Raw genomic sequence first — 14,651 nt, forward strand, 5'->3', positions numbered from 1 at the left:
CTGTTTGTTTGATCTTCACCTACTGCAGGGGGGAAAGGTTAGAAAGATGCCTGCATATATGGTATATTGTGTTATGGAAGAGTAACCCCTGTCTTGAGAAATTTTATAGTAGTGTGCTTCCTGATTGCTCTGTTTTGAGCTTTCAGGTCTGTAAGCAGGCTTATCCTTTGTTCTGGAAGAAGGTGCCATCTCTATCATCCAAGGATTTGAGTTTTATTAACATATTTGAGAAGACTGTTTAGAGTAAAAGATAATCTATGTCTTTTTCATGAAGCCAAGAGTAACCTTCATATACCAGGTTTGTCTTGATTGGGCGGTATTTTCCAGGGAAGGAACATTTACATGCTAGGGGACATGAAAGGGAAAATGGTGCTTAAGCCATATCTTAAAGAGTACCTGGAATTGTTCAGGAGGAGAATAAGTTAAGCTATTATAGAGATTTTTAAGTGTTTTCTTATATTGTAGTGTGCCCCCTGCTCTATTATACTGGAGTTAGAACACTGAAAGATGGCAGAGGTTCTTAGAAAGAGTCACAGAAAATAAGAGGTCCACAGAGGTACTCCATGAGAGAGTTCAGAATATGCATTTTAATGTAACAATTTCAGTCCGTGTGATCTTTTGTCCACTTTTAAAAATTTATTATTTTCAATAATCAACATACAAGGTAATGTGATTCATTCTGACATTTCACACACATATGTTACACATTTGAATTTGTTTCCCTCCCTCGCCACCCTCCCCGATCCCTCTACCCACTCGTGTTCTTTCCCTCACCCTTCACTTACTGAAACACCCCTCTTTCATAGCACATGTATTCTATTACTATCCCTCCCCCCCCACCTTTTTAGAGATCTACTCCTCCCATCTGGGGCCCCTTTCTAGTTTCCCACCTACCCCCACCCACCCAGATATGCACATAGAAGAGAAACATGCAGTTTTTGTCCTTCCTAAACTGGCTTAAATCACACAGCATAATGATGCAGAGTTTCATCTAGTTTTTCTCTCCTGCAAATGCCGTAATTGTACTTTTCCTCTTGGCTAAATAAAGTCCTGTAATGTATGTAATCACAATTACTTTATCTTTTCATATGTTTAAGGGCATCTAAGCTGGTTCCATTTCCTTCCTGTCATTAATAATAAATATGGGTTTAGAAGTATCCCTGTTATCTGAGTAGATAGCCAAGAGAGATAAATTTGGATCATGTGATGGTTCCGTTCTTCAGTTTTTGAGAAACCTTTATGTTAATCTCCACGAGGGCGCTACCACTTTATATTCCTACCAGCAATGTCTAAGGGTTTTCTTCTTCTCAGAGTTTTCGCCAGAATTTGTTAGCACTTGTTATCTTGGCGGCAGTTCTGATGGGGTGAACTAGAATCTCAGAGCAGTTTTAATTTGTATTTTCCTGCTGGGTGAGAACGATGAACACATTTAAAAAATACTAATTGGACATTTGTGTTACCTTTCAGTCTATTTATTAATCTGATGACTTTGGTGTTTAATTTCTGTAGCGCTTTAAAAGGCTCTAGGTGTTCACATAGAAGCACAAAAGACACTCCATAGCCAAAGCGATCGATTTTAAGCAAAAAGCACACTGGGGAAATATTGGATCTTAAATTATATAATGAAGGGACGGTAACAAAAACTGTGTGGTACTGGCACAAAGACAAACAAGTAGACCAATGAAATATAGTATAGGACTTAAAAATAAGCACATAGTGACAGCCAATTAAGTTTTGACAAAAGTGACAAAACATGAATTGCAAAGACACCCACTTCAACATTGGCTTTGGATAAACTGAGCATCCACATGCAGGACAAAGAAACGAGAGTCCTGTTCCTCACCCTGCTCGCGCGCGCGCACACACACACACACACACACACACACACACACACACGTGTATCAAAGACTTTAATATAGAAATTGAAATTTTGAAACTGCAGGATGGAACTATATAAAAAATACTCTTCAGGATGTAGGCGGGGCATAGGCAGAGACAGGACTTTCTGCAGGGACTCCGGTAGCAGAGGAAATAATTTCAAGGATTAACAGGATCACATTGAAAAGCTCATACACAGCACAGGAAGTGTTCCCTCACAGTGAAGAGACTGCCTCGGACATAATGGGGAAAAAATATTTGCCAGTTATGTCAGAGGATTTGTTTCTGTGTGTTTTGCTTTTTCATTATTTCTACTTTTTAAAATAAAAATTGAACTATTGTAGACAATATAAAACAATTATATAACGATAAGATCATTAACCTACCACCTACATTTTAATATATTTACTTCGTTGCATATCTGCCCATTTCTCTATATTTTAATCAGTGTCTTTTTATATTGTGTTTTAACTTAAGTTACATACATCAACAAGCCTCATCCCTAAACAGTTCAGAATATATATCTTAAGGTCATTCTAAGGGAATGACATGCATTGTGACTATCACATAATTTGATGAATTCTGAGAAAGGTGTATGCTACAAATTTTATTGACAATCTAGCACACTAGTTTCATCCTGAAAGTGGCCTCCAGTCTTTTTGCACGGAATCGGCCTCTCATCTTCCAGAGGCAGTTGCTATGGTGATGTTTTAAACCATAGATTAGTTTTATGTGTTTCAGAGCGGTGTGTAACCACATCATACAGGGTGTCATACTTTATGCAAATTCTTCTTTGACTCCAAAGGAGGTTTGTGAGATTCATACATGCTGTTTCAATCAGGAACAGAATTCTTTTTATTCACGAGTGGTGCAGTATTATCTGGATACGACTTGCTGGTGGACACTAGAGCTATTTTTAGTGTTTGGAGAGAGCTACTGTGTGCATCAAATCTTGTTGTGTTTACCACTTAAAAATGGGTATGCATGATTTGAACAAGCAGAGCTATATGTTTATATCTCTTTGCTTTGTCTTATATTCTAAAGGTCATAACTTCCTCGGTCTTTTCCTAGTTCTGTACTGCATCTGGATGCTTGTTAATTTTCCTTGACTTTGCTCAGCAGTTAAAAGAAAGCTGCAGTTACGTTTTTGTGGGTTTTTAGAATCTGCTTATTCTGTAGTCATTTATAAGATACTTTTCTTCTCTGAGGGAATGTGATAACTTCATCCTTATTTCAACTATAGACATTATGGAGACATATCATGCATGTGCACATGATTGGTTATCCAGTGTCAGGAGAGTAGGAGTAGGATCTATCAGCACAGAAGAGAGGGAACAGAGGAGGAGGGGAGGCATCTTAGGATGGTGAGGAAAAGCTTCCTAAGCCTTGGGTAGATTCTTGAGTTCAGGCCTTGGAAAAGTCGTCCTGTGTGGCATCCTTATAGGGCGGACCCTGATTTGTCTAATAGGTGCTAGAACTAAGAAGTCGGTATTTCCCAAATCCCAGCCTCCTGTTTGTTCTTCGATATTGTGATATCTCAGTGCATTTATTTCAGAGGCAGAGTCTCACTATGCAGCCTTGATCCTTCTGTGGCTCCCAAGTATTGAGCCACGGTCATATAGGCATACGTCAATTTATTTTCATACCCGCCCCTTAACAATTCACCTATGTGATAGCCTTGTCTTGAGTCCTAGATGTTCAGAGAGGAAGACATCTGCTTCCTACCACTGGGAAGTCTCACTTCACGAGCGGTGCTATTTAAGTAATTATATAGACCTCTATGTATTTATAGTCTAGTTATAGTCTATAATTATATAGACCTGTATGTATTGCATACACACATAGACAAGGATATGCGTCTTACTAAATCAGCATTAGAAGCAGAATTCTGTTGGGCTGAAAGGAATGTCACATTATGATCCCTATCTAAGCATTTGAATTTAAATATCACCCTGAGGATAGACAGGTACATGCCTCCATTTCCCTTATGACCACGTTGAATTACATCTTCTCAAGAAAAGACCACAGAATCTCAGGTTTCCTTTATAGGTCATTTCTGATATTCTAAACCTTTAACATGCCATTGGCCTTCTACGCAGGTGCATCCCTAAAGTGTAGCCCTGTCCTTCAATGCTGTGAGGTCTTAATAAATTCAAACTATTCATAGTTATTCTAAAGACAAACATGAAACTGCAGGCAGGCTATTAAGGAGTTAGTACAAGAATTAGTCCAAAAATACTGAGGACTTTAGCCCACTATCTCAGAGGCTCATCATCCCAGAAAAGCAGGGGAATGTAGTGGGTTCCAATGCGGACTGTGATTGAAATACACTGGGTATTATTCAGGTAAAACCGAAGACAAGGTCCTTTCTGTCAGCTCGTCGTTGTCTACTCCCCATCATTTTCTCATAGAACACTAATTTTTATCACATTTCTATTTTCAGCTGGGACTTGATAGCTGATTGCCTTCCATTCCCTCTCCCCATCCCTCTTTCCTTTCTTCCCCCTTCCTCTCACTTTCTCCTTTCTTCTTCCCTTCTTGTTTCCCTTCAAACTAAGAAGAGGAATTTAGGGCTCCATATATGCTGCTAGGAGGGGGGCCACATGACTGAGTTACACCTCAATCCATATGTTCTTTTGTAAATTTTATTTATTTATGCAGGTGTCATAGTGTGTGTGTGTGTGTGTGTGTGTGTGTGTGTGTGTGTGTGTGTAGGTCAGAAGACAAATGGCATTCCCTCATTTCCTTCCATGTAATTTCTGGGGATTGAACACAGGCTGCTTGGCTTGGTGCCAGTCTTTTTACCCAGTTGAGCCTCACCTGGCTTAGCCTAACCCTGGCTGGCTTTGTTGTTTTGTTTTAAAAAGAGCTTCTTCCTATTCCACAAGACTTAAAACAGCCTTATTCTATATTTAATGATTAAAACATCCATAAATATTCAACCTCCTATTTCTCTTCCGCCACATTAAAAACTAGTCTCCTCTGTGAGAGTATAATATACACCAGCAATAGCATGTTTGAATTAGACATTTGGTCTCTTACCTTATATGATTTCTCTGATGCACATTCACAAAAGATTCCCCTAAGACATAGAGATCAACATAACTCATTTTGGCCGTTACTTTTCTTACTATTCAGTCTGTGCCACCACCTATGTCTGCCAGTTCTACTTTGCCTACACTTAGCATGTCAATGTCACTGATTTCATACCAAGGTCGAGAGTGTCCTCAGGAAGTCTCGGCGGTTTCCTTCTTCAGAGAAGTCACAGCTGCATCTTCTGATATCTGCTCCATCTTGTCTTTGTCTCTATTTTGGAGTTGTCTGTCTTATCACTTGGGCATCAAAATTGTCCTTCAGGGTAGATTTGCTGTTTGTTGTATTTTCTACCTACTTTAAATGTAAAACCCTAATTGTAAGTGGCAGGTTCATAGGTTAAGGGAGTTTGGGGAACTTTCGTTATGGCATTTCAGTGGGCTGATTTTACTATGTTTTCCCCCTTAGGAAAAAGATGACCACTTTGAATCTGTTCAGCTGAAGTCCTCAAGATGCCCCAATATATGAAGAGACAGTGCTTCTGCTTTCAGACTGAAGAGCGAGGACACCTAATCTTTTAGGACCACTCTTAGGACTTGTCCTGACACCTGTCATGTCTGTGATGTCACAGAAGGGCTGTGCCACAGAGAGGAGGAGGCAGACATGCTGATTGCCTTATAAATCGTCACATACTTTGTTGAACTACAGAAGACATGTTCTGGGTCTCACTGAAGATGAAGCTTAACTCAGGAAGAGATTTAGCTGTATATACACATAACTAAAATCCAAGTTCAAGCCCACCAATGTACTGCTGATGCATGCCATATAATTACTGGGTAACTTTAATTCTTTATAATGTCTACATAAAAAAATATATGTTGGAAGGCAGACATAAGCATATGTCTTGTGTTCCCATGTCTTGGTCTTGTAATTTGGGGAAGATTTGAAAAAAAAAAAACTTTTATGTTATAATTATTTTCCCTTTATTTCTCCAAGAATTGAAAACATCTTTTCTATTAAAATGATGAACTATGAAAGACAATAAATTTTCATAAGATATTTTCTCTTGACTTCAAAAGTCTAGGATATCAGTAATATTTTGTGAAGATTTTTACCTGGGTTATCAAAGCTGATTGTTGCTTTCAAAATTCCACCTTTGTAGGAACTTGTATGAAGAATTTAACTAATTGCGTGAAGGAATCTTAAGGGAGAGATAATAAAATCCAAAGAGAAACCTCAACATGTCATTAATTCAAGCAGTCTGGCATGATCAGGAGTTAGAGGGCTTAAAGCAGTTTGAGTGTTGCTGAGTAATAAAGCAGTAGAATACCTTGTTTATCAGAGCCTGCACAGACAGAAGGAAGAGGAAGTTGGCGTGTCTCCAGGACAGATAATTGTGCTTGATTGGGCAGCTCACAGTGTCCACAAATGGCAATGGGGCTTCTTCTTCACAGAAGGCGGACCCCAGAACTTTAGTTACAAGTTTCCTTTGCTACAAGACTTTGAAAATTATGAATTACTTGGAAGATTTTATTTTTAAGCCAATAAGGAAGAAATTCAATATTCGAAAACTGCATATCTTTGTATTCATAGTAAGAATCTTCTTAGCAGTTATGAAGTGCGTATTGTTCCTGTTCAAAAGCAACCTAGAAAGTTGTGGTATTTCTTATGATGGATTATGAGTATTAGTGTGACTTGGATATTATTTTTGGAAAAAGGTTGACGGTGAATTTGATCAATTTTGTGTAAACTCTTAGCACTGGGAAGGAGGAGAGTATCTTGCCCATTGCTGGTCTAAGATGTTCTACTTTGTTTCCAGTAAGCCATACTATTTACAGATTTTAATCCAAAAATTTAAAAAGATTTTCAATTGGATGAAGGAGGCAAAGCCCACGGGTAAGGTTTTAACTATGTTTTTGCTCGAGGTGTTTTGGTGACTTGTAATGTTTGATTCCATGGGTAATATAGTCTTATTTTTGTGAAAAATGAGACAAAATGAATAAATGAATAATTGTGCTTATTGGTCAGTGGGTAAAACACTAGACCCTTTTGCCATCACTAAAAGAATGGTGCGTGTGTGTATGTGTGTGTCTACTACTAAATATAGAAGTAGATGATGTTGTATTGTTTGTCTACTATTGAGGAGAATGTTATTTAGCATATTTCTTGTGTTTAATCTCTTGGATATTCTTCTGGGTAAGAAATTATTTGACTCCGCTCATTATTGTCCCACTATCAGAATATTGGCATTGTTCCCCTTTCATAATCGAAATTTAATCCTAAGAGTGGAAATACACTTGAAATGTCTTTCAAAGGAAGCTGGTGAAAATGTGCACACTGGACAGAGTCAGAGCACTCCGTCACCGGCACCGGCACCATCTTCCGCTGTGCCAACATGCGTGTTTCAAGCCATAGGGATAATAACATGCATGTTCCAAGCCATGAAGATAATTGGGATTTGCTCCCAGGTAGTTCTTACTTTGCTTGTCACTGGGCTAAAATTGCCGACATGTCGAAAATGCCTTAAATTTTAATGAACTCTCTGAAAGTGCGGTTGATATCGAAGAAGTTATTATTTTATTTCTATCTTTAGATATTAAACAGATTTTTGTCAGCTCAGCCCCACCTTTGGATTCTCTTGGCTTGTCATTTTATTCTAAGAGCTGAAGAACAATGACAGAGAGAATATTATTGGGGGAATATAAGGACCAATTTTAGTGCTACAACTCTGCATAGTTTTATGTGCGGCCTTTGATAAGCCCAGTGAAATGTTGAAAGGTATAAGCAAATTATTATGTTTCTATGACTTTCAGTTGGCATGTGCTCCCCTCATTACTACGAGTGCTAGAAACATACATGATTTGTTTTTTCTAAAAAACATACTTTGGAGCCTCAAATACTTAAGTACTTAAGCATTAAGTCAACTGTTGCCTATAACATCTCTGAGCACTGTGCCAAGACATCATTTGAAGTCAATTTCCCACTGGATGAGAACATGTGTTCTATGAATAAGTTCTATTATGCCATTTAACAATGTAGAACAATTTGATATATATTCACTTGCTTTAAAAGACTGAATTTTATTGTTATTGACCTTTTCCCTTTTTGGTTACTAATAATCATATCCTTCTTAGGATTAAAAACATTTCATAGTACTTTTGTGTAGACTTTTGTCTTTATTATACCCCCAAAAGGATGGTTTCAGTCAGTACCGTGGAACAATTACTTGAGTCTGGTGATTCGCCATCTGGGTTCTCAGGTGGTGGATAGCAATCGGTTTGGCTTCTTTAAGTCCCATCTGGCCAGCGTCATTTGATGTCTTTTGGTAACAGTGTTTCCTATGGCTCAGGGTCATTCCTAATGAGAGGCTAATGTGTTTCTATTTTCCCCATGAAAATCAGTTGCTTGGTTAGTGTGGGAGGTGTTGCTCGTTTTATGTTCTCATATTGATAGGTAGGAGATATCTTCTGAGGATGGGATGTTGACATACAAAATAGCATGGATTCATGAGATGTTGGGGAGGCTTCCCTGCTTTATTTATGGCACGTGTTCAAGAACCTTAATGCTCACCCATTTACTAGATCCTGTTTTAACTAAAAATTGTATTTGGTTGTCCTTTAATGATTGTTGGTTCAGCAAACACCTCCAGTTTCTTTGAATGAAGTATCTATTAAGACCTTGGTTAGCTGAATTTTTCTTTATTTTAATAAGTTCTGGAAGGAGGCTCCTTTGAAAATAGCTTATGAGTTTTGATGAAAATGGAGTATATTGGGTACTATTTCCTCTAGGTCAATTAACTGATTTCCAAAGTCTACTAGCTGCATTTCAAATAAAGGAGTGAACCGGTAAGAATTATGTAAACCCAAGCCTCCTGCTGCTTTGGAGCAGGCTGGGTGATTGCCTCACCCTTGGATGCACACCTTTGCCTCAGGGGTCTACTTCAAATCTGCCTTTGTGGCTTTTTTCAGCCCTGGCCCCACAGCTGCCTCCTCCTCCTCCTCCTCCTCCTCCTCCTCCTCCTCCTCCTCCTCCTCTTCCTCCTCCTCCTCCTTCTTTTTTGGACAAGCTATGGAATTTAAAACGATCAGGATGGGCCTGTGGATAGAGCAAGGACTAGCTGAGAGAACACATGAACTCGAGGCTTGTAAAGACAGAGATTACCTGTCTCAGCCATTCTTCACATCTGCCCTCCGAGTTGTCCAGGAACCAGCTTGCCTAGCAGTTTTAAGACAGGAACGACTTTCCTCCACTGTGCTAAACTCGGGTGGGCAGGACAATCTATTAATATTTAAGCTAGGGAGGATGCAGAGTGCAGTAACTTCAGAAACACAAGACAAGCTAGCAGATAGCTAGCTTCTAATTTTTTTCTTATGAATAGGACCTATTTTTTAGCTTGGCATTCTTAAATTTTGAAAAGTTTTGCAGAGATGGATCAATCAGCTTTACATTCCGGAAGGATAAAATGTTGTTACTGATATAGAAAATTAAAAGCTTCCAAACCTAATTTTTTATAAGATGGCTTGCATAGAAAAGATAGCATCTGTTTTTCATACATGTGTTGGATGTTTATAAAAATTATTTCTAGGGATCATATGTTAGATGGTGCACTTTCTAATTAGAAACAAGACTTGTAGGAAGCATGGAGAAAATGACAAGAGCTTCCTGTTAATGCATTTTCTGTGTTCTGACAGGGCATACAATATAGTGGGTGTGGCTCAAAACCCAGCCTCAAAACCACTTCCCTCACGATTCAGACACCACCCTGATGGTCTCGCCTTAAGATCCACCGTCGGCCTGATTGTTAGAGGCATCAGCTGGGCCTCTGAACAGCCCAGCTGATCTTGCCTTTCTCTGACTGTCAGCGTCTACCAGTGGACAGAGCTTGTTCGCTGTCATCAGCCTTGCTCAGCCGTCATCTCCAGCAGATGGGGGTTTTGAGCATGCTCTTCGGGGTCTCCTGCCAACTGCACTCAGATTGGAACTTAATTTTGTTTTTTAGTGTCTTTAAATCTGTTACTCACCTACCCTAGGTCACTCCCAGATTTCAGGTACCCATGGAAGTGAGAATTCAGGGAGTGATGGGTACCATTATTTTAAGCATCTGGTGGGTTGTAGCTGGATTCCTTAGTCTGTCCATTCAAAGGCATGCAGGAGAGAAGATTGTCTAGCATCTTATTTCCTTGAAGGCCGATCCTTTGGGCCTTCATGCCACTGTTCACTATTTGTAGATAGATTAAAAATAGTATTATGTGTTACTATTTCAAATACTGCTTCTCATATATTTAATTCTTCTCGTTCTCAGTCATTCTGACCACAAGTCCTACTTTTAAAATGTTTTCGCATGCACTCAAAGCAAATACTTTAGCAGCCGAGTTATATCCCCAGCTCTGGTGTGTGCTTTACAATGACAGGGACTAGATAGACTGGATCTCATTGATCTTTCTGCTGTGAGCTAAATAGTGCATTCAGAAATATGTTCACACCCTAGCCCCTGATCCCTGAGAATGCGATTTTATTTTAAAACCAGAAAAACCAAAATGACTACCAGCAGCAACACCATCAGTAACACCAAAACCAAACGAATGGCCTCTGCAGATACAGTATCCTGGGTTATCTAGGTGGCTCAATTACCTAGTGACACATGACATTTGAAGACAATGGACAAGACAGACACAGTGGTGAAGATGGTACGAAGACTGAAAAGGGTTTGGAACGACATGTCCATAAGCCAAGGAAGTGGGCAACTACCAGGTGCTAGAAAGAGAATGGAGTGAATTCTTTCTTTAAGTCTATAAGGCAGCCTGTTCCTATTACTTCTTAATTGTGACAGAATAACTTTTTGTTGTTTTAAGCCACATAGTTTATAGCATTTTGTTCCCCATTATCACAGGAAATCAATGTACTTTCTGCCCTCGTTACATGATACAGGTTCTACAGATAGATGTGTTCTCAATATTTTTTCCATTCGTTATTTGCAAGTAAAAGTTTGATAGAAACAGGGCAGTATTTACTAAAGTTTTACCTATACTGTTCATGCCTTATTGTAGGTTAGTAAAATATTTAAATTTAATGGCAAGTCCATGTGCTGGAACATCATTCATAGGACTTGGGAGAGCAATGGGAAGTAAGATCTCCAGGGTTCTACTTCTCCATTCATCTATAAAGGGCAAGAGTGATTTCCCAATGGAGTTACTAGAGGTTTTCTGGTTTCTTTTCTAGTCATAATGGTTGGTTTTGAACGTCAGATCCACCAGACTTTTCCTGATAGGTCACAGCCCTCTACTCAGGATGTATGAGAGACTTTGCCTCATTCAGCAGATTTTGCCTATTATATAGTCATAGCTTTAAAAAGATGTTATGTATATATCACCATAGTCTTATATTCTTATATTCACGGTGTCACCCTTTGCCAATTTCTGATCACTGTCATCTGTAGGAAAGTAGATTTCCACTCACGGCCCTCTAGCAGGGCCACAGCTCGATTCCAATGTGACTGTGGAGAAAGCACAGTGAGACGATTACTTCCAGCATTAACAAGAGAAGGTGACTTGAAATCTACATATTCAAATTACCTTGAGTGAGCCAAAAGGACAAACCTTTATCCACCATACTTGAAAACCTGGAAGGTTTTTATTCTGGTTATCTTTACATTAATACAGATGCTTTTTATTTTGTACTGAGAAAAACAATCTGTTACACATAATGTAACTTTAATATACAACGTAGAAACTCACCCTAAATTAGTTACAACAAGAACCTACAAAAGACGTCATAGGAAAAAGGTTACCTAATATTGCCACCGTGTAGGGTTTTTTGTTTGTTTTGTTTTAGTAGACTGACCCTGTTGGACCCTTCACCAATGCTCAGCTCTGTAAACAATGGTTATTTCCATGTTCGGGGAGGGGGTGTTATTAGGGGCACTAAAATCAGCCTAGAAAGTCGTAGGACATCACTAGATACTGAACAGTCCTCAAAAATAATTTATTGTACTGTTTCTAAAAAAAAAGGTGCCAGGGTTGTTCTTTTGCTCTGTCCCCGTGTTCTGCGGCAGCCCGTGAGCGCTTGGGCTAATGGCCTAAGAACGTACGAACTGATGCGCATATCACATTCACAGAGATGAGGTGGTGGAGTCGAGAACTTCCCTTCCGTTGCACACCGTCGGCATGTACGTGCTGGCGGAGGCTGCAAGACAAAGTGGCACAGAGGCTGAGTTGAGCAGGACACTCAGTTAAGGGCATCAATACTCCCAGACACTGAGTTAAGATTGAATCGAAACCCATTTTAACAAGGCTTTGGAAAATGCGTACTGACTTACGACAGAGTAGACAAACTTTCTAAATATCTTCTGCTCATTAGTTTATATCCTAAAATGTGCCTCCCCATGTCACACGTCTCGGAAAGGGGATCTTTAAGCATCATCTTTGCTGAAAGAAATCTCTCATGGATTGAAAATTTAATTGCATAATCTCTAAAATGATTCAAATATTCTGAATGAACCAAAGGGCCCCATAATTTTCTTACAGGTGATTAAATTCTTCTGTTCAATAACTGTAATTCACTTTGACCTTTGATCAGGAACGACTATCCTTTGGTCCCAGGGGTCCTGTGTGAACTCTACTGACTTAGAAAGCTGGTGTGATTTCCCTGTTGGTGTGGCACAGACTCTGAGGACACGGGCACCAGTGAGTGCTGAGAGCTTTGGCTCCTTCACAAGTCCTCAAATGAAGGCATTCCAAAGAAAGTGACAGTAACATCACTATGACAACGGTGGTCTCAGTGCCATGGTGCCTGTGTAACATAGCAGTGTACAGTCACTCTTTTTTTTTTTTTTTTTTTTGTCGAGACAGAGTTTCTCTGTAGCTTTGGTGCCCGTCCCTGGAACTAGCTCTTGTAGACCAGGCTGGCCTCGAACTCCCAGAGATCCGCCTGCCTCTGCCTCCCGAGTGCTGGGATTAAAGGCGTGCGCCACCACCGCCCGGCACAGTCATTCTTTATAACGGTTTTCTCAGACACAATTTCTACCTATTACTATCTTGTTTTTATGTGAAGTTTGTCCACAGAGGATTTATATTTATTTTACACCTGATATCTTTTCATGGAATGAGGACATAAGCAGGAAACTCATTCTTCATTGGGATGAAACCATATGCTCAAGATGATGAAAATGAACTTAAACCACCTTTTAGGTCTCTCCATCTATTCTAACATATAGTCTTGCCACAGGAACTGGATCACCAGAACACAGCCTGGTTACAAGTGACAAACTGTCTTCCATTTCCTTAAAGACATGAACTAATTTCATTCCAAAGTGTTCGTGTCTGATAACAGATACTATTGACCCATAAATTACTTTTTGTATAGGAACTTCTCTGCACACAAAGGAGTTAACGAATAGTGAGACTGTAGCTTATGCAGCATTCTAAGGGAGCGACCACCATATTTAGGGCACTGGCATCTTGTAGCAGGTCCACCACTAGCCAACCTGAAGCTTTTCCATTCAGTAATTTGAGTAGGCTGTAGATTGAAATGACTGGAGTCACATGAAAAGCAAAGTCTTTGATAGATTTTTTTTTTACCTTTTAACATAAATGGACCACATTAAATATTTTTCTTTGTAGCCTCAACTAACTTCAAACTCATGAACCCCTGCCTCTATCTCTTCAGAATTTGTCTACTGGCATATGTCACATTATCGAATTTTCTTTCCCAAATGACTATAATTTTTGAGGGAAGGGATGACATGTGATAAATTTCCTAAAATTTCTGCTGTGGAGATAGTAATAACATAGTATATACCTGGCAAAATTTGATGGAAAGTAGTTATGATGATGATTCCGAATGTGAGCCCTTTAGTAGTTTAATTATTCTCTATTTTCATATGCTTTGTGAAATCCTCGAATCGGTAAAAGTTGGTCAAGTAAACGAACAAGGTCAATGAAGCCATAAACACAGAACACTGGGAGCAGAGGGACCACTCTGCACCACTCAGTCTGAGCTCTCTCGGAGCCCTGTATCTCGCTGTTTGCATGACGTTGTCATGGGAATATGTAGTCGCCATTTCAAACTGGTGTCCAAAGAACTCTTGATTTTGTATAGCCTTTCCCCACTTAGTCTTCCTTTCCTCAGTAAACCTAAACTAGAAGTCTAAAATTCATGCTTGATTTTTTTTCCCCCTGTTTTCTCCATGGCAACCTTCCCATCAGCTGCAGTTAGCTTTAGCTGTGTATCCAGCTATGACCCCTTGGGCGTGTCTGACCCTGGGCAAGCTGCTATTAATCATCTGCATATGGAGATTCTCAGGAGAGGTAGATACTACTTACATCTCTTCTGGTCATATGTTTCCTACACAGCAGCAAGAATACAGTCAACTGTCCACATCTGTGCTTCCGCATTCACAGACTCAACCAGCCAAAGATTGAAAACATTCAGGAAAAAATATGTACTGATCATATTCAGAAGTTTTCTGCTAGCCCACAAATAATGCAATATAATGACTATTTATAGCAGTCCCATTGTGTTAGCCATGGTAAGAAATCTAGACATGATCGGAAGCTTATTGGAGATATGCATAGGTTATTTGAAAGTTTGACCACTCATGGAGGAGGATGTTCTCAAGCCGGTCCCTGGATCCTGAGGGGCAGCTGCATTTTGAAATATGAGCCACCTACTTAGACACTTCCAGTGGTATCCCCTTTGTGTTTTAACTTGGGTTTAGAAATCTCAGTTAATTGGACTATGCC

At 39.5% G+C, this 14,651-nt stretch overlaps 2 protein-coding genes across 3 annotated transcripts in view; one reads left to right on the forward strand and one right to left on the reverse strand.

Moving 5' to 3' along the window:
• Positions 1 to 8,570, forward strand: part of LOC121434733 (endosome/lysosome-associated apoptosis and autophagy regulator family member 2-like) — a 159,171-nt gene extending 150,601 nt beyond the window's left edge. For both annotated transcript variants that reach the window (XM_041633661.1, XM_041633663.1), the window contains one exon: positions 5,380 to 8,570. In XM_041633661.1, coding sequence (XP_041489595.1) covers positions 5,380 to 5,439 — 60 coding nt within the window. In that variant the 3' untranslated portion in view covers positions 5,440 to 8,570. The remainder of the gene's footprint in view (positions 1 to 5,379) is intronic.
• A 401-nt stretch (positions 8,571 to 8,971) lies between these two features.
• Positions 8,972 to 14,651, reverse strand: part of LOC121434795 (metabotropic glutamate receptor 3) — a 212,472-nt gene continuing 206,792 nt past the window's right edge. Inside the window, exon 6 of the mRNA XM_041633767.1 lies at positions 8,972 to 12,093. Within this exon, the coding sequence (XP_041489701.1) occupies positions 12,020 to 12,093 (74 nt within the window). The 3' untranslated portion in view covers positions 8,972 to 12,019. The remainder of the gene's footprint in view (positions 12,094 to 14,651) is intronic.

The sequence above is a fragment of the Microtus oregoni genome, unplaced genomic scaffold, assembly GCF_018167655.1.
Source record: "Microtus oregoni isolate MIOR12 unplaced genomic scaffold, Mior012 000044F_ref0000062, whole genome shotgun sequence".
NCBI lineage: Eukaryota > Metazoa > Chordata > Mammalia > Rodentia > Cricetidae > Microtus > Microtus oregoni.